Raw genomic sequence first — 27148 nt, forward strand, 5'->3', positions numbered from 1 at the left:
AGTAATAATACAACAGAAGGAAAGTTTGATAGTTAAGTTGTGCATCATGATACGTCATTAGGTGTCAATGGAGTTCTATTTAAGAAACGGTGTAGCTGCACATTCGTCAGTAAAAATGCCAATTTTCCGTGTAAATTTGTTCTTCTGCATTTCAGACACGACTGTCCGAACAAAAGAGTAAGTCAGAAAGATAACTTTGTCTTCTCAAATACACTGCTAGTTACAACAAATTTAATATGTTATGATTGTATTATGGTGCTGCAGTTTGTCACTGTACGGGTTAAATGCAAAGACTGGGCTCCTTTTATATGTTTAATATATTTCAGAGCAAAAAGTAAAGAAACTACAAAAAAAAAAAAAAAAAAAAAAAAAAACACCTGCCAGTAAACAAAGATATTGCACACATCTGTGCTTTTAAATTTCTTCAGAGTGGCTATAATAAACACCTCCTCGGTGGTGGTGTGATGGGAATTTAACTCGAAGCTGCTGACCAATGAGATGCAGGCTGTGCAGTCATCCCAGCAGCAGCAGCATCAGTGTGAGTCTGTCTGTGAGTAGTAGCTTTAAGGGGGGAATCTGGACACCCTCTCTGAATCGAAAGAAACCCTCTGCCAGCAGGCCGTGCTTTCCGCTCCTCTCAATGTGCTTGTTAGCAAATGGAAGCAGAGGTGCTGAACCCCCAGAGGATGGCGGACGTCAACGGCAACACTAAAATCGCCAACGCGGAGCTGGAGGTGCTGAAGCTCCAGGAGCTGGTCCGAAAATTGGAGAAGCAGAATGAACAATTGCGGAGCAGAGCGAACGCTGTAAACAATTGCTCCGTCGGCCCTCATCTCCAGAGCTCGTTGTCGTGTCTGCACGGGGCCACGGCGTGTCTGAGTGACAGTTTCTCCTGTAAATATGACGCTTCGAGTCCGACTCGCCCGTGTTTCTCAGCGCTACGGACGCCGGCGGAGGAGCCGTTCGCGTATTTTCAGCCGAGCTCCGCGTCTCCTGGAGCCGCCGCGGAGGATAGCAGCGCCGCCAGTGCCTCCACCGTGTTGGACGAGGTCGATGTTTTGGACCTGAATACCGTGCTCCCCATCGGAGAGCCCGATAGCTGGTAACCAATCTGTTTTATGTCAGACAGCTTATTGTAGACACATCTATGTGCTTTTGTAGCAGAGTTAATTTTATTAATTTATTTTATTTTTCTTGATGAATCTTCTCAAAACAAATTTTATTTGAATTGACATGTCTGTTATATATTATTTCTGTTTTATCTTGCTTTCATTTTTGGACTCTAGTGTGTAAAAAGCCATCCTCATCTATGAATATTTGTTTTCCTTTGTTATTTAATTGTATTTTGTTTTGGTGGGGAAGCTTTTATTTTCTTACTTCCTGTTTTTGCGTTATATCCTGTGTGTTCCCGCTGCCCTCCTCAGTTCGCGCCAAGCTGCGCTGAGGAGAGGTAGGTGTACAAAGTTGTCTTTCGTTTGTGTATTAAAATATTGAAAACGTTCTAAAAATATGTTGTAGATCCATATATATATATTAATGTTAGCGCTGCACTATGCTGGGCATTTGTCTCCCACATTGGTGACACACTTCAAGTTTTCTTTATCAACGTGGTTATTTTTTTATTTATTTATTTTATTCCTTTTGGTTGGTTAGGGTGTTTGGGGAGAATCCAGAGCCCAGGAGCTGCTGTATTTAAAACGTTCTTGTTTTGAACAGGTATGTGTGTGTTGTTTCTTAAAATTAATTTATTTAGTATATTTTTGTGTTATGGTGGAAAATTGTAATTATAGGGCAGATTATTTCTGTTTAGGTTTTATTTTAATTGTTTTCTATGAGTGTAGATTTATTTTATTATTGACTCGGAGAATTTTAGTTTTGTTTAATGCATTTCTGTCAGTTCGCGCCAAGCTGCGCTGAGGAGAGGGTGTTTGGGGAGAATCCAGAGCCCAGGAGCTGCTGTATTTAAAATGTTCTTGTTTTGAACAGAAATAAAGTTATCCTGAATCCTGATTTCGATGTGGGTCTGACTTCCCTTCTCCAACCGTTACATCTGGTGCCGTGACCCGGATCCTTCGATCAGCCGCTGCCGATCACCGAGGTTCTGCCGTGTGCTCGGAACGTCGAATGCTCAAGTTGGTGGACTAGTGGGTTCTGTCAGGCTCCATGTTGGTTGCTATTTGGTAACTGTATGTAACTGTTTCTGAGCAAAAAGAAAAAGAAGTATCTACTGCTTCCTGTATATTTAGTTTTTGTTAAGGGACGTTTTTATAGTAAGATTGTTTTCTGTGTTGTTTTATATACTATGGCAGAGGAAAATAAACAAACCTATGATGTATTTTCATCCCCTGTTGGAAGAGGGAGAGGTTTACTTAGCCTAGAGAAAACCTTTGTTAATGACACTCCAGGAGCTACCTCTAAAATGCAGTTTGCATCGGATGATGGTAGAGACAGACATGAACCATTGTATTCGACACCCATTAATCCCAGTGAGCACACCACTACACATCAGTTACGTGAACTTATTGGAGAATTAGGAAGTCAAATCGGTGAATCCATAGCTAGCCGGCTCCTAGCCTGCCAGCCAGCTCTTAGCTCACAGGCTCTTCCCAATAAATCATCTAGAGCTGAATCATTCACAGCAACTGCTGACACCTCCAAAATAAGTCTGATAGTCAGACCTGATATTAAGGACCCATCCATGTTTCGTGGAGATGGCACAGACAAGTACTCCATTCATGAGTGGATAGACACAGTTGAAGTGTACTTACAGAAACGAGACCTCCCACCTTGTGAACAAGCAGAGGAAGTTTTAAACCATCTCTGTGGCAAAGCTAAAAGTATTGTCAAAGTGGGCCTGAAGAGTAGCTCTACCGGCAACCCAGTAGCACCAGAGGCGATATACAATATTCTGAGGCGCTACTTCAGTGATACTCCCGGCTCGTGTCTACCTTTGGCCGATTTCTACGCCACCCAGCCGAAAGCTAAGGAAACACCTGTTGACTATTGGATCAGGTTAAACACTGCTGCAGAAGTGGCAGACAGGCATCTGAAGTCCCAGGGGGGTAAAATGGACAACATGGACTCAGAAATTGCCATGATGTTTGTCAGAAATTGCCCAGACCCCAACCTTGCTAGTGTCTTTAAATGCAAGCCCACAAGCAAATGGTCCCTGGCTGATGTGCAAGAAGCTATTGATGAGCATCAGAGGGAGTACCAATCTAAAAAAACAACCACAATCCTGCCCAATACACATGCTCTTCGTGTAGCTGCTGCTGCAACGGCCAGTGAACCCCTAGAAAATAACGCAGAGTACACCAATGTAAACACAGCCAAGCTCTCTGACCCTGTTAAACCAAGTACAGCTGTTGTTTCAGAGTCAAATGCTTTGGAGAGAGTACTTAGCATGCTAGAAAGAGTACTAGAGCGTACAAGCCAGCCTAGTCCTTCTGTTGTCCGACCAGAGACTGTTCCATTCAGCCATGGTTCCCCCTGCAGGGTCTGCAGACAGGCCTCACATTCCACACGTACACATTGTATGAGGGAGAAAAGATGTCTGGAATGTTTAGAGATTGGGCATCAGAAAAAGGACTGTCCCAAGGGATCCTCAAATCGACCAGGCAACACCTCACCACATCAGGGAAACTAATACACTCACATGAGGGAGGGGATAGTGTGAGTGGGAAAGACAAAACCCTCAAACTCGAAGACGATGTACAGACCATATATTCTGAGTGCGTAAATTCCTTCCCGTCTAACACCACTGTTCTATTTCAGAATATAAATAGGCTTGACAAAGCTGACAGTCTGTTCTATACAGATGTTGAGGTGGAGGATGAAGTGTCATTGAAAGCCCTGCTTGACACTGGTTCAATGACATGTACTATCAGTGAAGGAGCTGAACAGATGTTAATTCGTTCAGATTCAGTCTCCATGTCCAGAGATGTTTGCCCTGACATTACGCTTGTTGGTTGTGGTGGGATGAAAGTTAAGCCTAAATGCATTTATGACCTAAAGATGAAAGTGTATGGCTGCACTTTCAGGGTCCCTGCACTGGTTGTTCCTGGGCAGCAAGATGAAATTATTCTAGGAACAAATGTTATCAAGTACCTCCTTAAGCAGTTTAAACAATCTAAACAGTTCTGGCAGGTTCTGAGTAAGCCTGATTCAGAAGAAGCACCTGAAGTAATGCAATTCCTCAACATGCTCTCTGGCATTAAGAGATGGAATGGAGAAACTATCCCTGATGTTATTGGGACAGCTAAGTTAATGCAGGCTGTTACTCTTCTGCCCAGGCAGGAACATTTAGTCTGGAGCAAGTTGCCGGCAGCCTCATCCTGTTCTGAAGGCAGTGCTGTCTTGATAGAACCAGCCAAAGCAATGACTCATAAGAATGACATAATGGTTTGTAGATCCATTGCCACTATGAACGGTGAGAGATTGGTTCCAGTCAGAGTCCTAAATACTTCAAGTCAGCCAGTAACTCTGAGACGCAATACAAAGGTGGCACAGGTGTCGGTTTGCATTGCTGTGGAGGACCTGGACGAAACCTCTGAGCTGACTGAAGCTAACTCATTTGAGGTAAAAAATCAGGCAATGCACAGTGAACTGACTAATGACGCAGAAGACTTTCACTCATCGGACTATCAAGAGTCCTTAGTCAAACTTGGACTCGAGAGTTTGGACATTGAATCCTGTGAGGTGTCAGACTATTGGAAGGGCCAGCTGTTGCAACTTGTCCGAAAGTATGAGGCTGTCTTCTCAAAAACTAAGCTTGACTGTGGCTCAGCAAAGGATGTTGTTCACAGGATCCATCTGTCTGACTCCCGACCCTTCAGGCTCCCATACCGCCGTGTGCCACCTGGGCATTACCATAAACTCAGACAGGTGCTCTCAGAGATGGAAGAACTCGAGATAATCCGCAAGTCAAAGAGTGAATGGGCATCACCGCTGGTCCTTGTGTGGAAAAAGAATGGGGACCTTAGGATCTGTGTAGATTATCGATGGTTAAATGCTCGCACAACAAAGGACGCCCATCCTTTGCCACACCAAGCAGACTGTCTACTTGGGTGGTAGCACTATATTCAGTGCTATGGATCTCACCTCCGGCTTCTATAATATTGCTGTGGCAGAAGAGGACAGGAAGTTGATGGCCTTCACAACACCCATGGGGCTTTATGAGTTCAACCGTCTACCCCAGGGATTGTGTAATAGTCCAGCCAGCTTTATGCGACTAATGATGAATATATTTGGAGATCAAAACTTCCTGACTCTTCTTTGCTACTTGGATGATGTACTAGTCTATGCATCCAATGAGGCTGAGGCCCTGAAAAGGTTGGAGATGGTCTTCAGCAGACTGAGAGACCATGGGCTAAAGTTAGCCCCTAAAAAATGTCAGTTTCTTAGAAGGAGCGTAAAGTTCCTCGGACACATTGTGGACAGTAATGGTGTCTCGACCGATCCAGACAAGGTTAGGGCTATAACATCAATGACGGTTGCGGACCTTATGATGGAGGACGGGGTGACACCCTCTCAAAGGAAAGTCAAATCATTCTTGGGCATGGTAATGTACTATCAGCAGTTCATTCAGGACTGTTCCAAGCTAGCCAAACCCCTTTTTGCTCTTACAGCTGCCCCGAGAGGGAGGAAAGGCAACCCACGTGGTGTCGCTTCATTCAAAAAACTGCATGCAAGTGACTGGAAGCAGGAACAGGAAAACTCATTCGAGCTGCTGAAGTCTGCACTTTTGAAATCTGTTGTCCTTGCACATCCTGATTTTAACAAACCGTTCATCCTCTCAACTGATGCCTCCACTGATGGACTCGGGGCTGTATTATCCCAGGTTCAAGAAGGGGAGAGCAAAGCCCGACCAGTCGCTTTTGCTAGTAAAGCACTGACCCGTGCCCAGAGCAAATACCCTGCCCACCGATTAGAGTTTCTTGCACTCAAATGGTCGGTTTGCGATAAGTTTAGTCATTGGCTCAAAGGACACACATTCACCGTTTGGACGGATAACAATCCCTTGACGTATATCCTCACTAAACCTAAACTGGACGCATGTGAGCAAAGATGGGTGGCGAAGTTGTCCCCTTACAGCTTCAGCATCAAATACATACCTGGAAGTAAAAATGTAGTCGCTGACGCTTTGAGCAGACAACCATTCATCAAGAACAGTCTCCCAAAGGCCTGGTGACTGAGTCTTATGAAGCCCTATTGGAAGAATCACAACAAGTGAGGCAGGATGCAGTTCAGGAGGTCTTTCGGGTCAGTACCGACCATCAAGGGATGAATACCTCCAGGCTCTTCAACGCCCAGAACATCAGTCGCTGAGTGAAGAAGAGGTATCTGCAGTTCTGCTGGGACATGCAAAGTGGGACCTCAGTCACGAGCAAAGGGTGTTGACTTGGCTGGCTCAAGACGTAGAGGGGCTAGTGCCAACTGGTTCGGTGCCTCTACCTATGCTCTCCTTCAGGCCCTCCAGGAGGCACAACAAAATGACCCGTACTATCGCAGGTCATCCTTAAGTCATCATGCGAGGCAGGCGGCCATCCAGGAGAGAAAAATCTGGCTTGCGGCCAAGAGCTTTGAAGCTCTTGAAACAGTGGGAGAAACTAAGGATGCTTGACAACATTCTATATAGGGTGTGTAAAGATCTAAGTACTGGCAAGAAACGATACCAGTTTGTAACTCCCTTGTCTCTGATGGACCAAGCACTTCATGGCGTTCACAATGAGGCTGGACATCAAGGCCAACACCGGACATTACACCTAGCCAGGCAACGATTCTTTTGGCTTGGTATGGAGCACAGTGTTCGAGAATATGTCAAATGCTGCAAACGTTGTGTTGTGAGCAAAACTCCTGAACCCGAGGGTCGAGCCCCCCTAGAGAGCATAAAAACTACAAGCCCTCTGGAGTTGGTGTGCCTCGACTTCTGGTCTGCAGAAGATGCTAGGGGTCGAACCGTTGATGTGTTGGTGGTAACCGACCATTTTACCAAGATGGCCCACGCTTTTCATTGCCCGGATCAAACCGCCAAACAAGTGGCTCGCAAGCTATGGGATAGATACTTCTGTATTTATGGTTTCCCTCAAAGAATCCATTCGGATCAGGGGGCAAATTTCGAGAGTCAGTTGATCCAAGAATTGCTGCAAGTGGCAGGGGTAAAGAAGTCAAGGACCACCCCATATCATCCGATGGGCAACGGCCAGACCGAGAGGTTTAACAGAACCCTTGGTAATATGATCAGAGCCTTGCCACCCCGCGATAAGTGCATGTGGCCACAGATGTTGCAAACATTGACTTTTGCTTACAATTGCACTGTCCATGAGTCAACTGGTTATGCGCCTTTCTATTTGATGTTTGGTCGGATTCCTCGACTCCCAGTCGATGTCATGTTTCACAATGTGGAAAGGGATAATGAAGTCACGGATTACCACAGCTACACAAAAAGAGTCAGAGAGAACCTTAAAGAGGCTTTGGCTGCTGCTCAGGCTAATGCCTACTCCAGCCAGCAACATCAGGCCCAGTTGTACAACTTAAAAACAAGGGGCACGGACATAGTTGATGGGGATCAAGTACTCTTGGCTAATAAAGGGGAACGTGGCCGTAGGAAGCTTGCAGACAAGTGGTCTTCTAACATCTACATTGTTGTGTCTCATGATCCCAGATGCCATACTTACCGCATCAAAGACGCAGCAACTGGACAAGAGAAAGTAGTCCATCGCAACTTACTTCTCGCAGCAAACTTCCTGCCACTTGAGTTGGACAAAGAGCAAGAGTCTGTGTTTTCCTCTGACATCACCCCAGATCCAAGTACTGTTAACGGTGGTGACCAGGATGTCTCACTCGTGTATTCAGAGAGTAATGAATTGGACCGCACTGCTGATTGGGTGGCCAATACCACCTCAAACCCTGAAGACCTCCAGGATGCTGAAAGTTGTGTCAGGAATCTTCAACCAGGAGCAAACGATGCTGAGAGTCTTGGAGAGATCGGAAGTGACACGGCTAAGTGCCCTGACTTGCCGCATAACGAGCCAGGAACTGATGAAGAAGCAGTTGTCATAAGTCCTGGTAGGCCAACAGCTCCAACAACTGGTGCTGTAAGTCTTGTCAGATCCAGGGCTGGCAGGATAATCAAACCAGTTAACAGACTGATACAAAACATGGCACAAAAGAACACACAGACACGTAATGCAGTTTCTGGATTTGCAAGGAGTTTATTTTTGTAGGAGTAAACAACTTTTGTTTGTGAATAGAGTCTGGTAGTATTATACCTCTGTAAATAAGTCAACACCCATTAGCTAAACTGTATGGGAGAGTAACAGCCACTGACTGTGAGATTGTGTTTACGGCACAATCCAATAGCAAGCAGGCATTGTTGAGTCTGGCCAACTTTCCAATGTTGCTTTTCCTTTCCTAGAGGAAGACCTTTAGTGTCGCTCAAGTGTGTGTGGTCATCGTCTGTTAGATGGCAAGAATGTTATTCTGTGTCCAGTCTTGATTAATGTTGGGACGGTTTTGAGAAGTTCAGGGGGGAGTATGTAGCAGAGTTAATTTTATTAATTTATTTTATTTTTCTTGATGAATCTTCTCAAAACAAATTTTATTTGAATTGACATGTCTGTTATATATTATTTCTGTTTTATCTTGCTTTCATTTTTGGACCCTAGTGTGAAAAAAGCCATCCTCATCTATGGATATTTGTTGTCCTTTGTTATTTAATTGTATTTTGTTTTGGTGGGGAAGCTTTTATTTTCTTACTTCCTGTTTTTATGCTATATATCCTGTGTGTTCCGCTGCCCTCCTCAGTTCGCGCTTAAGCTGCGCTGAGGAGAGGTAGGTGTACAAAGTTGTCTTTCGTTTGTGTATTAAAATATTGAAAACGTTCTAAAAATATGTTGTAGATCCATATATATATATTAATGTTAGCGCTGCACTATGCTGGGCATTTGTCTCCCACATTGGTGACACACTTCAAGTTTTCTTTATCAACGTGGTTATTTTTTTATTTATTTATTTTATTCCTTTTGGTTGGTTAGGGGAGAATCCAGAGCCCAGGAGCTGCTGTATTTAAAACGTTCTTGTTTTGAACAGGTATGTGTGTGTTGTTTCTTAAAATTAATTTATTTAGTATATTTTTGTGTTATGGTGGAAAATTGTAATTATAGGGCAGATTATTTCTGTTTAGGTTTTATTTTAATTGTTTTCTATGAGTGTAGATTTATTTTATTATTGACTCGGAGAATTTTAGTTTTGTTTAATGCATTTCTGTCAGTTCGCGCCAAGCTGCGCTGAGGAGAGGGTGTTTGGGGAGAATCCAGAGCCCAGGAGCTGCTGTATTTAAAACGTTCTTGTTTTGAACAGAAATAAAGTTATCCTGAATCCTGATTTCGATGTGGATCTGACTTCCCTTCTCCAACCGTTACACTTTGCATAAATTCATATGGAAAAACTCTGTCTCACTTGTGTTTCACAGACGTTAATAGGCAGGACATGTTTTTTTTTGCCCCTCATATACAAAGTAATCTAGCATGATTTACAAAAAAGAGAAATGAACAAAGGGAATGAAAATTACAATAAAAATATTAAAAGAATAATAAGACAGTCTGAGCTATTGGTGTAACATGTATGAAATATTCAAGAATAGAGCTTTGAGGAACACCACATGTGATCATTGTTTACTAAAGATTAAAACTTAAGAGGGACAAAACAATTGTTGCATTGTGACCAAAACACAATAAGCCTTTTCCAGTAGGTTTAATAAGGTTTAGTTTTTTGTTAATATTTTCTTTTTGATTATTGTCTGGGCCAGCCCGTGGCACAAGTGAACAAAGCTTTTGTTTTGAGAAGTATATCAAAACGACATACTTGTAATTACGTTTTTTAAAAGTAAACTCACCATAAAATCCATTTTGATGCTTTCTAAAAAGCGAAATATAAACATAATAAATTTACATTTATTGCAGACATGTTACTTTAAATCATCCAAGGGGAAATCATAGTAGTCTGATGGTCATGCCTGAGATTCACCAATCAGTTGGCCAAATCAGACAGTCTTCATCAGTGATCAGTAGGTTGAGTACTGGGAAAGCAGATGGGTTTTTATCTCCTTCTGGCCTTTAAATGCACCAAGAATAATAACGCTCATCGTGTTCAGTCTTTAAATTAATCAACCAAGCCTTTGTACTTTGATGCACGTTTTTGAGTTGAATAAAAACCAGACAATGTCAGGGTCATACTTTGACGCACAAGTGGGGACAGTCTTGCCATCCTTAGATTTTTAGATCGACTAAAAATCTAGGGATGGTATCAAAAATTCCACAACAGCTTGGAACTCTTCTATGTGTTAGAATCCCTAGAAACACTGGCAAAGAAAGCTGAAAATTAACATTGGCCAGGAACAGTTTGATTACCTGCATCTCTAGTTATGTCAACTATTATTTAAAGCTACAAGTAGTGTTTGTTTTGTAAACAAATGAGGGATATTAATTGACACATTTGGTCTTAACCTGCTGTAAAGATTTGTAAATCCAAAATAATAATAATAAAAAAAAAACAATTTCTTTGCTGCTACCAAGATCTTAAACATGTCATACCAAAATCTTGTTATTTATATGATGTGACTGATCACATTCTCCAAGACCCTTGAATTTAAAGAATTCATTGTTCGTCCACAACTTGACTAACACAAAAGTGCAAAGGAGCAAGCTCGCAGATTTCTAAGACATGATAGCAATGCTGTGGTGACTGGTGGGTGACTGGCGGAAAATGGCCCCAAAATCAATTTCTTCCTCTTTGTGCCTCCTTTTGTTATGGTGTTTACGTTTCTCATGTTTTTATTTTCACGAGGAGCTACAGTAAAATAAACCTGAGTCTTAGGATGCAGGGTGCAGCATATGTTCTGGGATGAATTTAGAAACATAGACTGAAGGGGGTCCCCTTCAGTCTATGATCAAACAGCTCGGCTTTGTGTGTGGTGTTCAGCCCCAGGCTGAGCCAGTGCGGAGCGCCAGAGCTGCTGACTTGGGTTGCTCTCAAACTGACATGCTGACTACTGAAGCAGCTTTATGTATCTGATGTGATGATGTGGAAAATGTAGCACACAGCTGATTGCAGCACTGATGGGGTACGGCGCTCGTCTCCTGCCCTATCTTTTTTCCGTCTAGCATGACAAGCTGACCTTAAAATCACTCTAACACTCTGGCCTAGTTGTTGAATTTAAGGTCGCTCCTGTCTTATTTATGTTCTCTAGCTTTGGAGAGTCCATGAATAGATCCTTTCTAGGTTTATTTTAGCGCTCTGTCGAGAAGGTGTAGCAGAGCTAACAGAAAAGCAGCTTTTGTAATTTCCGATGTGTCTTCTTGTTTTCTTGTGATTGTTAAATTTCTGTAATGTTTTCATATATTCATCTATCACAGTTTTGGTCAGAGGTTTGTATACCTTCATCGTTGATGTGATTCCCATATTAATGTTGGACTTTCCATCATTTACGTAACTGCTATTGTTGGGGATGGATTTACAACTCCGATTATTACGACGTCAAGCCTCAAATGCATACAACTCCACTATTATCTGGTCAAATGTCCCATTTCATACTCATTATTATCTTCTGTAACCATCGATTTCTGATGTAGCTCTGGCTGAATTTTTAACTAATCCTCTTCTCAGAGTCGGCAGACCTCATTAAACTTGGTTGATTTACTGTCATGTATGAACTGTAAAGCACAGTCCGTCAATTTTCCAGTGACAAGAGGCATGTGGCATTTTATCTCTTTAGTATTACAGATCATTGCAAAACCCATCTTTAATGTGTTTGTCCAGTTGGTTCAAGCACACAGCTGCTGATTTCGAGCTGAATTTGAAGAATATGTACATAGATATCCTTTTTGATGGTTGCATCAAACAGAACTAATTCAGAACTCCCTCTGACATTTGGTAAAAATACATAAAGCACTCACTATGTTCGTTTTTGAGCTATTGGTAGTGAGAGATTTCTCTGTAAAAGACTAAGTGCCATAGCAAGTGAGATAATTTAAAGGTTGTCTCTAAGGCTGCAGAACATGACTGAAGTGCTTCTGTGTCTCAGGCTCTATGTGAATCCCAGAGCCAAGCCACCCAGGGAAAGCATGCTCAGCCCTCTCCAGTGGTGCAGGCAGGTCCTGGACCACCCTGGGCCAGAGGTGGAGCTGGCTAAGATGACGCTCTGTCACAGACTGGACCAAGGTACAGTGTGCTTATCCCTCAGACAAACAGAATTAATCTACAATCACATTATATATTTGTACATGATAGGAGATTTGAACTTCTTATTGCGGAGATTACAGTGCAACTTGGAAAATAATAAAGAAGCAGAAAGTAAAATAGTGTATGGTAAACCGTCGGTGGCTCCTGTCTCTGCCTCTTCCATTTTTAACAGCATTCAAATCAAAATTTCTGATAGTAACTTGTCCTTCACCCATTCCTTTTGCATATTAAAAATAAAAATGCAAAGTTTCCTTCAGTGGCAGTACCTTGTCTGCTGGGTATATGTGAAAGAAACAGTCCTGATAAGATATTTTAGAAACCTGGCTTTGTTAATTACTGTGCAATTTTTATTCCTGAACTTGTTCCTTCAGTGTTTGAATTCATAAACCTAAGAGAAATACATTGTTGTTTGTTCGTATTGCTAATTCTAGCTAGTGCCCATGAATTAGCAAATGGGACTGTTTTCTTCTGCTTGCAACTAAAATAAACTCAACTCGGGTGTGATGAAATTTCTAACTGATTGGAGTTCTAACTTTAAACAAATGAAGCACAAGATAAAACATTATCCAGCAGGTTCTTTAGTATCAATAGCTAATTATGCATTCTATTTGAACTTCAAAGTTGCATTTTATAACTCTTATGATGGCAAAAGTTAAAATTGAACATCTCCAGAAGTCAGAAATTTCATTTGGAAAGTCAGAGGTTCCAAATTAAATTTGTTTATCATCTGCTTTTCTTACTTATGGTAGTTAGCCTGGACACTGAGCACATCAGTTAGTAAATCCCACTGTTTTTCCTACTTGCAGCTATAGAGGGCGCTCTTTTTCCACAGCCAGCAAATCTGTCATTTATGTGCTAATATAAGTCACATAAACAATTTACAATAGACCAAATCAGATTTCTGCCCATCTACAAACAGATGGCCAACCTCTTACCACTAAGGCCCCAATCCAGTTTAAAATATATTATCAATATCTGGGACAAGGGATTATTAAAATTACAAAAAAAAAAATATATCAGATCAATTTATATAGCTTATATGTATATAAGTGCAATAACTGGTACATATGTGTGCCAATAAATAACATTTGCTGCTGGACTAGACCCTTAGCTGTAATGCGTGGGGATGTTGTTACCATAGAAACACCGGTTCCATTAAACCGTTCACAGTTTCAACAGCCTCCCTCAGAGAGTCTTTTGCAGTGAAAGCTCATACATAGGTACAAGATGTTCATGGAAGTAGTTTTGTTTACAAATTATTTCCCCGCGATTAAATATTCTCACTCTGTGGGCTTGGCTCCACCCTGTGACTCGGTAATGAGCATCGGTGTGGACGTTTTCAAGGACTTGTTCTTTCTCTCAAGTTGGCTCTCCTCCTCGGGGTCCTGAATACGCCCTTGTGTCTTGAACAAACCAGAAGCAGTTTTGTAACTTGCTGTGAATGCGGGTTTTATTCTGTAATGGTTGCGCCTAATTGTGTAAGGAATGCAAAACACTCCACTTTGTCAGGAGATCACCTCTCGGATTGCTAATAAGCGAGGATGGACCCGGCGTTTTACACATTGGACAGGTCAAACAATGAAGACCAATTTACTCAACATTTAAGAGTAAAATCAAAAATATTACCGTCTGCGAAGGTTAAGGGTTTGCTTATGCCCTACTAAATCTCAGTCGACCTTAATTCGAGGTATTTAAGTTAGGCGTTCAGCTAAGATATTAGGTCATATTTGACGAAAATTAGCAATATTCAGAAACATGTAATGAATTGGAAAGCATTGCAGTTGTGCGACTTAAAAGATTTGAAACAAAAATATGTAAGCTCAGATTCTGAAGCAGTCCATGGATATAATTTCATTTTTGGATTGTGATGTAGCCTAAATGCACAATCCCTGCTTAACCTAAGACCCTTCTCCAAAAAAAAGAAAATCTGTGCTTTAGTTTAGCTCAATAAGCTGCTATTGGAGGCTAAACCCTGTCTTAGCATCTTTGCTTTTTCTGATCCAATCATTTAAAATATCAATTCTGATCTGCAAGAGGCAGATTAACATGGGCATGAGTGTGTCAAACTGTATTAATCAATGTGCTGTGTGTGAATGCGTAACATAGAGGGAGGGCAGTCCGTCTAACATGTCCTTCACTGCATGTAATCTTGTTTCTGTAGCAAAGCGGTGGCGAGGAGTGTCCTCTGTCCGTCCATACAGCTGCATAGAGGGACTGTCCGCCCTCAGCTGTCCCGTCCTGCCTTACGCTAAACCTTCTGCACTAACTGAGACTCCAGGTAACACAAAGCTGTACACGTCACCATTACTAACCACAGGAGTCACTCCAGGATGATTCCATCAGAATTTTGATTCCGTTAAACCAGACTGAAGTATCCAACTGAGGCAAAATGCTTTACGGACGCAATAAAGCCAATCAATCCTGATCGTTATGATTGGATAGCTATCATATTTTTCGGTGTGGTTTTATTAGTGTTATATTTTTGCATTAAGTTTATCATTATATAAAGGCAGGTTTTCGAATGTCCCTGACACTGCTGTGCTTATCTCAAAATAAAATATGAGAGCAAAATAGGACTTGAATGTTTTTGCAGAGTTTATCGGATACGGAGAAGAATGATCAATAGGTTGTTGTGTCTTGTGCGATTATTCATAGCCCTTCAGTTTTTAGCACAAGCCTCAGTGTCTTCTATTGGGATTTTATTAAATCGATCAACACTGAGAAGGACGTGATTGAAATGTGGAAGTTTTAAAACTTTGTAGTACTGCATTTCACATCAGTAATACCTGGAGTCAGAATATCTCTGAACGTCTGTGAACTTTCAGATCTTGCCACAGATTAAAGATGTACACTTTGACTGGGTCGTTCCAAACTAATGAAGGTGCTTTGAGCTAAATCTTTACTTTTATCTTGGTCTGACACACAAAAGTCCATTGGGTATAAATAATTTTGTTCTTGCACTTTGATTATTTAAAGTCCACCAGACTCTGTGTGCAACGATCAGACGTAACCTTCTTCAACTTCAAATTCATATTCTAATCCAAACTAATCTGTAACTTGTGCCAAGAGCAGTTGTCGCTTCCGTTATTGACATAACCCAGATTCTCGAATAACCTGCTTCGTGCTGCTTGGAATCAGATTACATCGAATTCCAGAGAAGCGATTACATAGTCAGACCCTGAAGATGTTTGAAGACGACCAGTCTCATGTTCAACTGGAGAAAAACTCAATCCAGCATAATTTAAGGTAGAAATATCAGTAAAGTAAGGATTAAATATTGTCTGATTCGTTTCCTTTGAAGCCTCGGTGCCATCGTCAGTCCAGCCCGTTGTCCAGCCGGCTCCCCCTCCCAGGGCCAGCTGCAGCCTCAACGACAGAGCGCCCACCTTCCTGTCAAACTCTGCTCTCCACAGTAAGACCTCACTGTCAACATGTCCGTTAGTCATTCATCTCCTTTAGTGGGAGTGAATCAATTAGGGATGATTGCATGCACACACATGCAAGTATTATCTGTCCATGTAGCGTCTTTAACGGGTGTTATATTAAAAACAAAAAAAGCCTTTTGAGAATGAGTGTCGCCTTCATCGTTTTAGATGTCGGTCGCCGCCACGCAGCCATCACACCCCAGTCTTCACTGGACAGTGACATAGGTGTGTCAGAGCTGGAGGAGGACTCCATCTCCATGAGCTACAAACTGCAGGACATGACAGACGTGGAGGTCATGGCACGACTCCAAGAGGAGAGTGAGTCACCCATAAACTGAAAATATTTATATGTGTATTTTTTGTCAATTATTTATTCTTTATTTAGCTAAAGTAACTCACAGAGACTTAAAAGATCTTTTTAACGATGTGTGGATGTTATGTGTGTGTGAATGATTATCTTGTTGTGAAAGAATGCATAAATCGATACTTTCCATCATGTGAGAAATTTATAGAAAAACTATGAACGTTAAGCTTTCAAATTTGTGGACAAAACATTTTAAAAATTGCAGGAATTAATTGGTGGTTCAAAAACTAACCACCAAATAATAACGACACAACATACAGTAAATTGTAATGTGAGTCAGCCAAATTGTAGCAATTTATTTTTTATTTTTTCCCATTTGACCAAAGCATTCAATAATTTTATTGAAATGAAAGATGAATTTACTCCAAGGATTTTTAAGTACCTTGTGGACGGTGCTGTATCTCCGCTCATGCTTCTTTGTTCTGTCTATGGCCCACAATGAAAATGCTGATCCGTGGTTGTATGGAGGGACTGAGAGGGGTATGTGACCTCTGAAATGTTGACTTTGAGTGGCCAGCTCATAAATTATGCAGACCATTTCAGAAATATGCCCTATATCAGTCTGGCTTACTTATACAGCCACTGAATAATAGATCAGTGGTGCCTCTATTTGGAATATATCGCACACTCTATACAGTTCAGGCTCGTATTTTTATCAAAATATCGATCCCCTCTACTCTAGGCCTTCGCCAGGACTACGCCTCTACCTCTACCTCAGCCACAGCCGGCCGTCGCAGCTCCAGTTTCTCCTTGCACCCCCTCAGGCGCTGTGAGTTGGACCTGGAGGAGGAGGACGAGGAGGACGAAGGCTACGACCAGCTGCCGCCTCCCCAGCCTCGACTCTTTCGCACAGGCTCTATGCAGCGGGGCGGCATCCCCCACTCTCACACCTTCTCCAGCTTCAGAGACTGCAGGCGCACCTCGGCCGGCCCCCAGTTTTCACTTAGCGGACTCTCTCAGCTGTCCGGACCCTCCAGCCTGATCGCAGACACACACGCAGCCTACAGGAGCGGCACAGGTGAGTGCTTTCTGTTTGCAAATTCAAAGCTGAGTTTGTACTTTTGCATGCAGCTCCCCACCCCGTTTTTTTTTAAAGGTTTTTAAGGCAGTAGTTCAAAACTGCAAGATTTGAGCACAACTGTTATTACTTATTTATTTAATTAATCTACAATTTAAAATGAAGGGATGATATAAACAAAAGTTCTGAATGAAAAAGAGTAGTTGGAAGAAAAACATCTACCTAGAGCCTTAACCCTTCTCTCAAAGGTCAATTCACTGTACCATAAAAACTAAGCATCAATCAACTACAGAGATACACCTTTAAGCACAATGTATATATATACATATATAAAAAGTAATTATAACAAAGAAAAAAAATCTTTTCTACTGAGTGAATATGCCACATTTTACCTTGATAGGGTATAGTATGATATTATTTTCTTAAAATCTACTCTCTCTGGTCTCTTTTACCAGATTGCTCCACAGATTTGTTCCATAAACAGAAATACAATGTTCCATTTGTTGAGTTGTAGTTTTGTTGTTGTTGTTTTGGTTGGGTTTGTTTTTTTATCTCAGATCTTCTCAAATTATAAGTGCTATTTCCTTTAATAAATCTTTTTTGCTAACGCGCGCTAACGTTGTTGAATAGACAAGCTACGGAGAAGCATGCCCAACCTGATCCGAGCTCCCAGCATGCCCAGTGTTCCCAGTATTCCGTACCTGGCCTCCCCTGTCAACCCACCCTCCAATGGCCCCTCCTCTTTACCACCAATGCCCTCCCTCCGGAGCAGCCAGAGCTTTGACTCGTCCAGCGGGCTCCTCCGACTCCAGTCCTCCAGTAAGACCCTTGTGTCTACCGATAAATCAGCCACATGGGGCTCGGTTCTTTCATAATTTAAGCCTGTCTTGTGTGTTTCCCACTGTGTTCTTAGTCCCTTCCCCGGGCCAGCTCACCCAGCGAGTCCAGAGCGTCGGAAACTTCTCCAGCACTCCACGACAGCAGCTGAAAGCTACAGCATATGTCAGTCCCACGGTGCAGCAGGGTCCCACCTCCACTTCCCTGTCCACCTCCGCCAGTTTGAGCTGCATCCTGAGCAGCACGGCACTTCCTCAGCCCCTGAAAGCAAGCGGAAGTTTGCTGCCGCACGCCCTGAAGACCGGCATCAACCAGTCGGCCGTCCCGCGCAGCTCGCTTCCTCGTCCGGCTTCCTTAGTGGGGGCGAGCGGACTTCCACGTGCAAGTAAAATCATGCAGCCCACGCGCAGGTATGGTCCAAACCGCCCCATCAGGTACAATAAAGGGTGTTTTTATTAATTTTTAGTGTTGTTAGGTCAGTAATTTTTTTTTAATTCTTTTATTTTTCATTTTTAGATGCAAACTTACTCGGAAAGTGTTGTGTTTTTTTCTTTTTTTAATGTAAAACTTGAAAACTAAAATAAAACTGGGCATCCTAATCATTAAACTAAATTCATGTGGTAGGTACTCATAAATTTTGATCAGTTGTCTTTTTCAAAGGATCGTATCAAGTCAATCATGGTGAAGCAAATTCCCCAATTTTTTATGTTTTATTTTTATTGTAAAGGTTGCTGACCTCTGTTCTGGTACAATTATGGCTTGGTGTGGTCCTATTATACCAATGGCACTTCAGCATGCTTTGTTCTGCAAGATATAAAAGCATAAAGCATTGTGTGATTGATGTGCACAGTCTTCAGATCTATGTTACTGAACTTTACTGCTTAAGTATGCTGCACTTAAACACAAGTTAAACTTTAAATCAAACAAATCCAGTTAGTGACGCAGAAAGCAAAGCAGAGAGGAGAAGAGGGAAACACAGTAAAACTACTTGTGGTCAAAGGTTACGTGAATAACATTTCTAATAGCTACAGATCAGATGTGATAACTGAGCATCAGCGTAGTTACAGTAATTATCTCATGCCAGTAGGGGGCGATGCTGGCTCTGGTCTATGAGCCCATGCTTCTACATATCTTGTTCCGCATCCCAGAACCTTCATTCGCTGTTTTAAATGAAGCCTGATAGCACTAGCAGGGTGTCACCACTTGTTCCCTCTGTGTTCTACAAGTTTGCTAATCTTATTGTCAGTGTACTTGATTTGGTTAATCTTTTATTTATTACTTGTTCATCAGATGCTCAGTAGACTTGCTTCCTTCTTCCCACAGTTTGCTCGCTCCTCCAAAGAGCCTGGCTGCTCTGAGCGCCCTGAGGGAGGGCAGCTGGAAAGACGGCTGCTACTGAACCCAAACGGACTGAACTGGGGTGAAGTCTGAGGGCTGCACAGGGCTACTCTGCATGGGAGCAAAGTACTGTTTTAAAATGATGCTGCCAAAAGCTCCCAGAGAAAGTGACTGTTAACGTGAACACAAAGACTGAGAAAAGTGTGGATCCAGCAGGCTGGATCTAAACTACCTGCTTAAACACTGATGACACAATGATAACAACAGGCAATACTCTGACAATAAGACACTAAATGTGAAAGAAGAAATCTTCTTTTATGGGTTTTTTTTTTCTTTTTTGAATTTTCGTTGTTGATGATTATTAATTTTATTCGTCAGAATGGAAATTTCTCTCAAGCCTAACGCTTTGAATGCTTTCAATGGTTTTCTGTGGTTGATTTTGCGAGTAATGTTATTTTATTTTTCCATTCCATGGTAAGATATAGAAGACTCTCAAACTGGAATAAAGTTACTTCCTGTTAAGCAGTGTTGTGTTTCTTGATAGTTCTGTTTTATGGCTGGACCTTACAGCACTTTAGATGGGAATTATGATTCACCTGTAAAAGTAAATCATCTGCTTTCTTTTTTAATCAGATGTGATATTCATTTGCGTCGGAGCACACATTTCATATTGAGGCTACTTTCTTTCGTTTTCTGTAATTACATGAAATCTTTACAGTTGTTTCATACATTTAATCATTGCAGTAATATTGCACATGCTTTTTATGGATCACAAGGAAAAAAAGAGGGGCTTAATTTTTAAAATGAATAAATCATTTCAAAGCATGTTTGTCCGCTCTTTCTCTCACCCGATGTGGTAAGGAACAAAATAGATTCAGAATCTGCTAAAGCTCAAGTTGAGCAGCACGTTTCTGTTTTGCTCCCATGTGTATAGAGATGTTACCGGTGCTTCGCAACGTCTAGATCGGTGCTGTTTTCCCAAAACTGTTTTTCCTAACAGGGAAAGATATACTCTAGCATTTTTAATTCTTAAGGCACAAGACGTAGTAAAAATTGACAAGAGATGAAGTAAGATTTAACAGCAAAGCAGCAAAGAACATGAATATTTGTTGGTTCTTCCTATTGCTCTGTCAACGTTCCATGTTCTGTCTGCCTCGTTGCAGTTCTGTAAGTTTATCATTAAGTCCTTCGCTGTGTTCATTCCTAGTTCATGTCAGCATTTTGGTCCTATTCACAATCACAAACTACAAAACATGACAGTTATCTTTCTATTCTATTTTTCTGTCTTTTTTTCCAATCAGAATTACATAGGATGATTTCCTGTGTTGAAATCAGATTCTGAGCAAATTGTTGATTCAAAACAAATATTTGTTTTGATACAAATAAAAATGTATTTGGTGGATTTTAAATAACTTTACAATAAACCCAATGATTTTAGCTTAATGATATGGGACAAGTTTCATAATAAATGTAGAAAAGGAATGTTGAACTTTTTATATGGGCTGTAGAAGTGAGGCAGAGCATTGAACCGGACAGATGTTTCCTGCAGCGAAGACCCTGGAAGAGCTGAGCTGACTAATCTTTAACATGCTTGTGTTTTGAAGGGAAGTCTCCAAAGTAACGTTCAGGCTTGTACAGTTAAGAAGCCGTGAGTATATTCTCCTGCTGTTGGGAAACTTGCTCTGTATATGTTATATTCTGGCCCCGGAGCGGAAGCCCGGTATTTCTAAAAATGCCTAACAAAGCTCAAGAGGTAAGTTTTAAGCTTTTTCTCTTTTGACATACAAACTTGACATACACTACATCTAAGCTTGATAGATCATTTATCATGCCTTTTTAAAAAAAAAAAAATCAGGATGCTGTGACCAACCTGAGTACGCTGCAGGAGATTTCCCAACAACTGGGTTTTGAATGGACAGTTCTGGCATCTGAACTTGGTTTCAGCCGGGCTGAAATACACCAGTTCCACACCAAATCAACAGAGAGGAACGAACAGGCCAGGCTCATGTTGGAAAGATGGTACAATGTGTTTGTGTGTGTGTGTGGGGGGGTGTGTGTCTGCACATTCAGGTTTCTGAACTTGATCTTTTTGAAAGAAGACAAAAAACAACAACTAAATTTAATGTCACAGTACTTTTTGCACTAAATTTACTTCGTATCACTGGATTCTGTATGGAATAAAAACAATAGAACATTTTGCACCTCTCTCCTATTTTCTGATATTGGATTGATTACCAGGTACGAGAGGTCATGGGACAAGCCAAATAAGACCAAATTACTCCAAGACGCACTGGAGCGAGCAGGTCGGCGTGACCTCGCAGAATGGCTGCGCTGTCTCCACTGGGGTCATCAGAAGTTGAGTAAAAAGGTGGAACTGCCCTCAGCATTCCCTTTCATCATCACCGTCCATAAGACCATCCGAAACCAAGACGCCCTGCGCAGAATCAATGACCTCAACCGCAGATTCACCTAAAAATACATAGCTTTTGCATACAAAGGCCGTGTATGCACCTCTGGTCATATTTATTACTGATCTTACGTTACATGCATAAATTATAAACCTAGACTAGATTAATATTACTGACCAAACAATAGAAGCATCTTATGTGGAGCTTCTTGTCTTGTAACTAAATTGCAATAAAGCTACAAAGCAGATATTAGGGCTCCGAGTGAGTTATTTTAATTCAAAGTTTATTTGTTAGTCTTTAGGACTTTCTGCAACTTGGTGTGTTGGGTTAAGGGGCTAGTTCTAGGCACATAGAAAACCAGCAATGGATGTAATGTTAAGAATAAAATGAGGTTACCGAAATCACTCACGTTAGGGCTGATATTATTAATCAAAGCAAAAATTATGATTTGTTTATCTTGTAACTAAAAGCCTAAAGAAAGTAAATTATCCCAGAAATCAAATAATGTGGGTTTAAAATGGATTTTTACCTTTTAATCATAGTAGAGTTAAGACGAAAGTAAACATAGTGTGCAATTATACTTATGACATTTTGTGAATCATAATCGTGCTGTTCAAGTTTTGGGTCATTACTGGTGTTTCGCTTTATTAGGCTGTCCATAAGTAATTTTGTTAAGATTCGTTCATTGATCATTTTGCATCTATTTACATCATTATTGCTTTCATCAGTTGTAGATGATGTAATATTTATCCTATTCCATTTATTACTAGGACTTGTTAAACGATGCTATTCTTTTTAGTCATCTAATTTCTTAAATTATTTATGTCTCTCGCGGGGAAAGAATATTTCTCTAATAAAATAAGTTAAATACTTAATTCGTCGAATCTCGGTCAACCTAACCCGAATTGACACAGTTTTGCAAACCAATCAGGAGGTTGAGCTATATTCTAGCAAGGTTGTGAGAGCGTACAAGTTCAGCAGGCAGTGAGGCTTCAAATTAAGAAATTTAATTTTCTATTTTGGAGTTAGAAATATTTCGATTTTAAATAAACAAAGAAGCTAATGTAAAATAAAACTATAGAGCATTATAAGGAACTCAAGATATGAAAATAAAGCGGGCGAATAAGCAGTATTTGTGATAATTCACAGAGAGGGCACATTATTCTGAAACTCCTTTTCCGGAAGTAAGAAGCAGCCCACTCCAAACAGATGCCTATTTAATTGTATTGTAGCTACCTGCTTGCTACTATCAAAACAAGAAGAAAAAGCCTTGACAGCGACATGAAGTGATGCTCTGTTTGTGATTAGTAGATTATATTTCATTCAGAAGTGAGACTAAGCTCATTTGGACACCGAGAAATGTTAGTTTCTGGACACTCAGGCGGACGTTCGGCTGTAGTGTATTTGACCAGGTTTGATTTTCATCGACGAGTCGGTAGAAGCGCAGCATGTTTGCCGCCTGACAACTTGTGATTTGGGCTTTAAAAGTGCGAGTTTGCAGTAATGGCCTCATCGCTGGGTTGCTTCAACGGTCCGGAGGTGCTGGAGGACGTGAACCACGCTCGGGGCTTGATGCACGAGCTGAAACTGATGTACGACTCTCGGTTGCTTGGCGACGTTACCATCGGGGTTCAGTGTGACGATGATGAGGAGGAGGAATCGCTGGAGCACCGCGAGGGAGGAAGAGTTGACGTGGGTCAAGTGTTCCTGTGCAGCCGCAACGTCCTGGCCGCTGCCAGCCCCTACTTCAAGAGCATGTTCACGGGCGGGCTGAACGAGAGCGCCCAGGAGAGGGTGCTCATCCGCGGCGTGGACTCTGAATCCATGTCGGTCATCATCGATTACTGCTACACGGGCAGGGTGACCATCACGGAGAGCAACGTGCAGAGACTGTTTGCGGCGGCCAACATGCTGCAGCTGGAGTACATCCGGAAAGCCTGCTCCGGCTTCATGACCAGGAGGCTGGATCACTCCAACTGCGTGGCGATGCTGAAGTTTGCTGACACCTACGACAATCCGGAGTTAAAGGAGAACGCCCAAGCCTTCATTGCCAGGAACTTCAATCAGGTGTTTAACGGAGGGGATCTGTGCGAGCTGAACTCGGATCAGTTTAAGGAACTGTTGTCTCTCGATACTTTGGACGTGGACTGTGAGAAGACGGTGTGCTCTGCAGCTATCCAGTGGCTGGAGGTGAACGCACCTGTGGACAAGGAGGACGCCCTGCAGGTGCTGACGTGTGTGCGCTGGAGCTTGTTCAGCGAGAAGGACAAGTGCTACCTGGAGAGCCTCGCGGCGAGGCCTTTAATCGAGACGTACCTGACATCCTTCTTCAGCAGGACTGCAGAGGACGGCTGCGCCATGTCTGCGCCTCTGGACGCACCGAAACACAGAATAGGCGTGAGCGCGAAGGAAATGATCCTCTTCTTTGGCCTGCCCAACGACAACATCATGTGCTGCGACCCTTACTCCGAGGACCTGTATTTTATGGCTCCGCCTTTGGAAGATCTCAGCAGTCAAGATTACAAACGCTCCACCATGGAGTCGCTTATCGTTTGCGCCACGCCGGACAACAACTTGTATTTGGCTTCCCACCTTTCCAAACACTTCTGGCTGTACAATCCCGTCCTCAACAGCTGGCAGGAGTTGGCGGAAAGGCTGCTGGGCAGAATCCACTCAGGGATGGGCTACCTGAACGGCCACGTGTACCTTCTGGGAGGAAGAAATCCAGTCACAGACGTCAGATTAAAGGAGGTAGAGTGCTACAGCATCCAGAGGAACCAGTGGACGTTGGTGGCCCCGCTGCCTCACTCTTTGGGGAAAATGCAAGTGGTGGCTCTGCATGATCACTTGTACGTGGTGAACAAAAGGAGAATGCTCTGCTACGACCCCAAGAGAAACCGTTGGCGCCACTGTGGCTCGCTCAGAAGGGACAAGCTTCACAAGGCCTGCGTCTTCCAGGAGCAGATCGTCTGCGTGTGCGACATCCCCGTGGTCAAAGCCTACAGCCCTGCAAGAGGGGAGTGGAAGAGGCTGGGTGACATTCCCATCGACAGCCGAGCGCTCAACTACCAGGTGATCCAGCACAGCGGCAAGCTGCTGCTCCTCACGCAGACGCTGCTTCAGCACAACAAGAACAGGGTCCTCATCCACGAGTACGACCCCGCTCGGGACGCGTGGAAGAACATCATGGCGGTGTACGTGTCCACCCTGGGGCCCGTGTGCGTGTCGACGCGCGTGTACCCGGCGTGCCTGGGGTCCGCTCACAGCTTCTCCACGGAGGAGGACGACGACAGCGGCTCCAGCGCCGACTGGGACCTGGACGGCTTAACGGATGCAGACTCCGATTCCGGCAGCTCCAGTTCGTTCTCTGATGAGAACTGGTAGGGAACCGATGTTCCCTTTTCAAAAGTAGTGTTTATTTATAATGGCTATTTATTTTTATTGGGGATTTTTGATTGCCACTGGTGATGTTTCAGTATTAAAGCAGCCATTTAACTTGAAGACATAAGTTAAGGCCTGGGAGAGGTTATTTTTCTTTCTATTTCACCCACTTACAGTATTGCATCATTTTGAGATTAAGTAAATACAACAAACATCTCTGTGTAATGACAGACCAACACACAAGGGCATGAATTAGAAGGGGAAAAAAACATTGTTAAATGTTTTTACAAATATTCTTAAAAGTGTGGCACACATTTATATCCTTTCACTCACAGCACAGGGATTAACACCTTTTTCTTGCCATTACCTGAAACTACTTTTACCATATATATGTTCTTACTGGTTTCACAGGGACAAATCTTTTTTCGTCCCTTAAGCTGTTAATTTTTCATACTTTTCCTTTGTATGGTCTCCTCAGTGGGGGATGCCTACATACACGTGAATAACTTGGGACGAAGAGTGGACTTTAGACATTTGAATTAGGGGTTTCGTCTCATGCTTGGTGCTCAAACATCTCTCTGATGTATTCATGTCCCTGTTTGCAAAACATTAGACTTCATTTGGGTCCGCCAAAACTGTGGGAACTCTGGAACTATTTTTTTCCCCCCCCATTTATTATTTTTAAACCTTTTGACAACTATAGAGGGTAGTATTTAACTATTTGTACTCTGAGGTTTGTTCCATAATGACGTGTTTTTGATCAAATTTGTGTTTAACTTGAACATACGCTTAGACACCAGCTTCAAATTGGTGTAAAATCTGATTTTTGAGGTCTGGCAGCTTAAGTGCCTCTCGTTTATGACTCCAAACTAAACGGGACGAAAAACAGGGCTTTTTCTATGCAGATGATGTGATTCTGCACTCAGTAAGTGGTTGTGAAATTTTTAGTTTGTAAACCACAAAGTTAGTGTTTGCTGCAGTCTCAGGTTTGGGCTCAAAAGCCTTCTTGCCATGTTCGACTTCCTTTTTGTTGTGATTACGAGTGGCTCATTTTACAATATGTATTCAGATCTATGTTTTTTTTTTTTTTTTTGTGTAGAAGGATAATTTAATTTCTGCATTCCAAAATGAAATGAAATTTATTATTGTTTTGCTTTATTAGCAGTATTTGTTCCAAAATGCTGAGAGATGGTAGGCATTAAGCGGCTTTTGGGAGCATAAAATTTACAAAATCCAAGACCAACGAACTGCTTCTGCTTAAACAATCATGATGTGGAGATGAATCAGTATTTCTGTTAGCATACAGCAATGCAACATTAGTAATAGTGGGTTTTATTTTACCCAGAGAGTCCATAGCGATGAGCATTAGCTTGACTACATTTTACTTTTACATTTACTTTTCACAGATTAGGAGGTGATTTTATTGTATATGTCAAAAATAAACTTGTGTACATTATATCTAGAAAATGTAATATTGGTGTCTTTTGTATTAAACCACCTATGTTGAAAGCAGACTTCTGACAGTCTGAACAGTACATGGAATTACAGCACAGAGAACCATTTGTTAACACGGAAAACTGGCTTTCTAAAAATAAAACACAGCAGTTTTAACAATGAATTTAAACAAAAGATGGACCTTGTGACATGTTTTGATCAGTTAGTAATAAAATAGGAGAACCAACGCTGACTATTAATGTTTTTCTTGAGGTAAAATTGGAATTTTACCTCAATACGGGTAAAATATAGTCACATTTTCAAAATCTGAAATGACCATAAGAAATTGAATGTAACTTTAGTGTTTAGAATGCCTTACATGCTCATACTGTAAAATTAAATATATATATACGCACACACGGGGGTTGGCCAAGATTAGATTAGAAAAATATAACCAAAATGTGAAAAAGAATCTAGAAAAGCAACAATTACTCCTTCAGCAACCCAAGATATGTGGAAATCTTACATTAAACTGTAAAACAAATAGTGTGTTTTACTGTATAAAGTAAATGAAAAAAATTCATAAAATTTAAACAACACAAGTGATTTTCCTTTTCATCATTCATTGCATATAAATGTGCACAGTCCGTTTGCTAATTTACCTCAAAGAACCCACTAAAATCAAAGCAATGAAACAATAAAC

The 27148-nt window shown here is 41.8% G+C and overlaps 3 protein-coding genes across 3 annotated transcripts; all 3 read left to right on the forward strand.

Annotated features, from left to right (window-relative positions):
- The first annotated feature begins 521 nt into the window (after positions 1 to 521).
- Positions 522 to 19744, forward strand: slain1a (SLAIN motif family, member 1a). The gene is made up of 9 exons (XM_044132214.1): positions 522 to 1102; positions 12083 to 12219; positions 14402 to 14518; positions 15542 to 15652; positions 15834 to 15983; positions 16712 to 17047; positions 17678 to 17866; positions 17961 to 18294; positions 19208 to 19744. Exons 1-9 carry the CDS (start codon positions 657 to 659, stop codon positions 19281 to 19283), a joined length of 1896 nt encoding a protein of 631 aa, XP_043988149.1. The 5' UTR covers positions 522 to 656; the 3' UTR covers positions 19284 to 19744.
- Positions 19745 to 20625: 881 nt separating this feature from the next.
- wu:fc50b12 (uncharacterized protein LOC103911624 homolog) lies at positions 20626 to 21877 on the forward strand. The gene is made up of 3 exons (XM_044132215.1): positions 20626 to 20975; positions 21078 to 21241; positions 21461 to 21877. The coding sequence occupies exons 1-3, from the start codon at positions 20955 to 20957 to the stop codon at positions 21693 to 21695; spliced, it is 420 nt and encodes a 139-aa protein (XP_043988150.1). The 5' UTR covers positions 20626 to 20954; the 3' UTR covers positions 21696 to 21877.
- Positions 21878 to 22813: 936 nt separating this feature from the next.
- Positions 22814 to 26729, forward strand: kbtbd7 (kelch repeat and BTB (POZ) domain containing 7). The gene has a single exon (XM_044132168.1). The coding sequence runs from the start codon at positions 23134 to 23136 to the stop codon at positions 25012 to 25014; it is 1881 nt and encodes a 626-aa protein (XP_043988103.1). The 5' UTR covers positions 22814 to 23133; the 3' UTR covers positions 25015 to 26729.
- The last annotated feature ends 419 nt before the right edge of the window (positions 26730 to 27148 follow it).

This window comes from Gambusia affinis, linkage group LG11, assembly GCF_019740435.1.
Source record: "Gambusia affinis linkage group LG11, SWU_Gaff_1.0, whole genome shotgun sequence".
NCBI classification, from domain to species: domain Eukaryota; kingdom Metazoa; phylum Chordata; class Actinopteri; order Cyprinodontiformes; family Poeciliidae; genus Gambusia; species Gambusia affinis.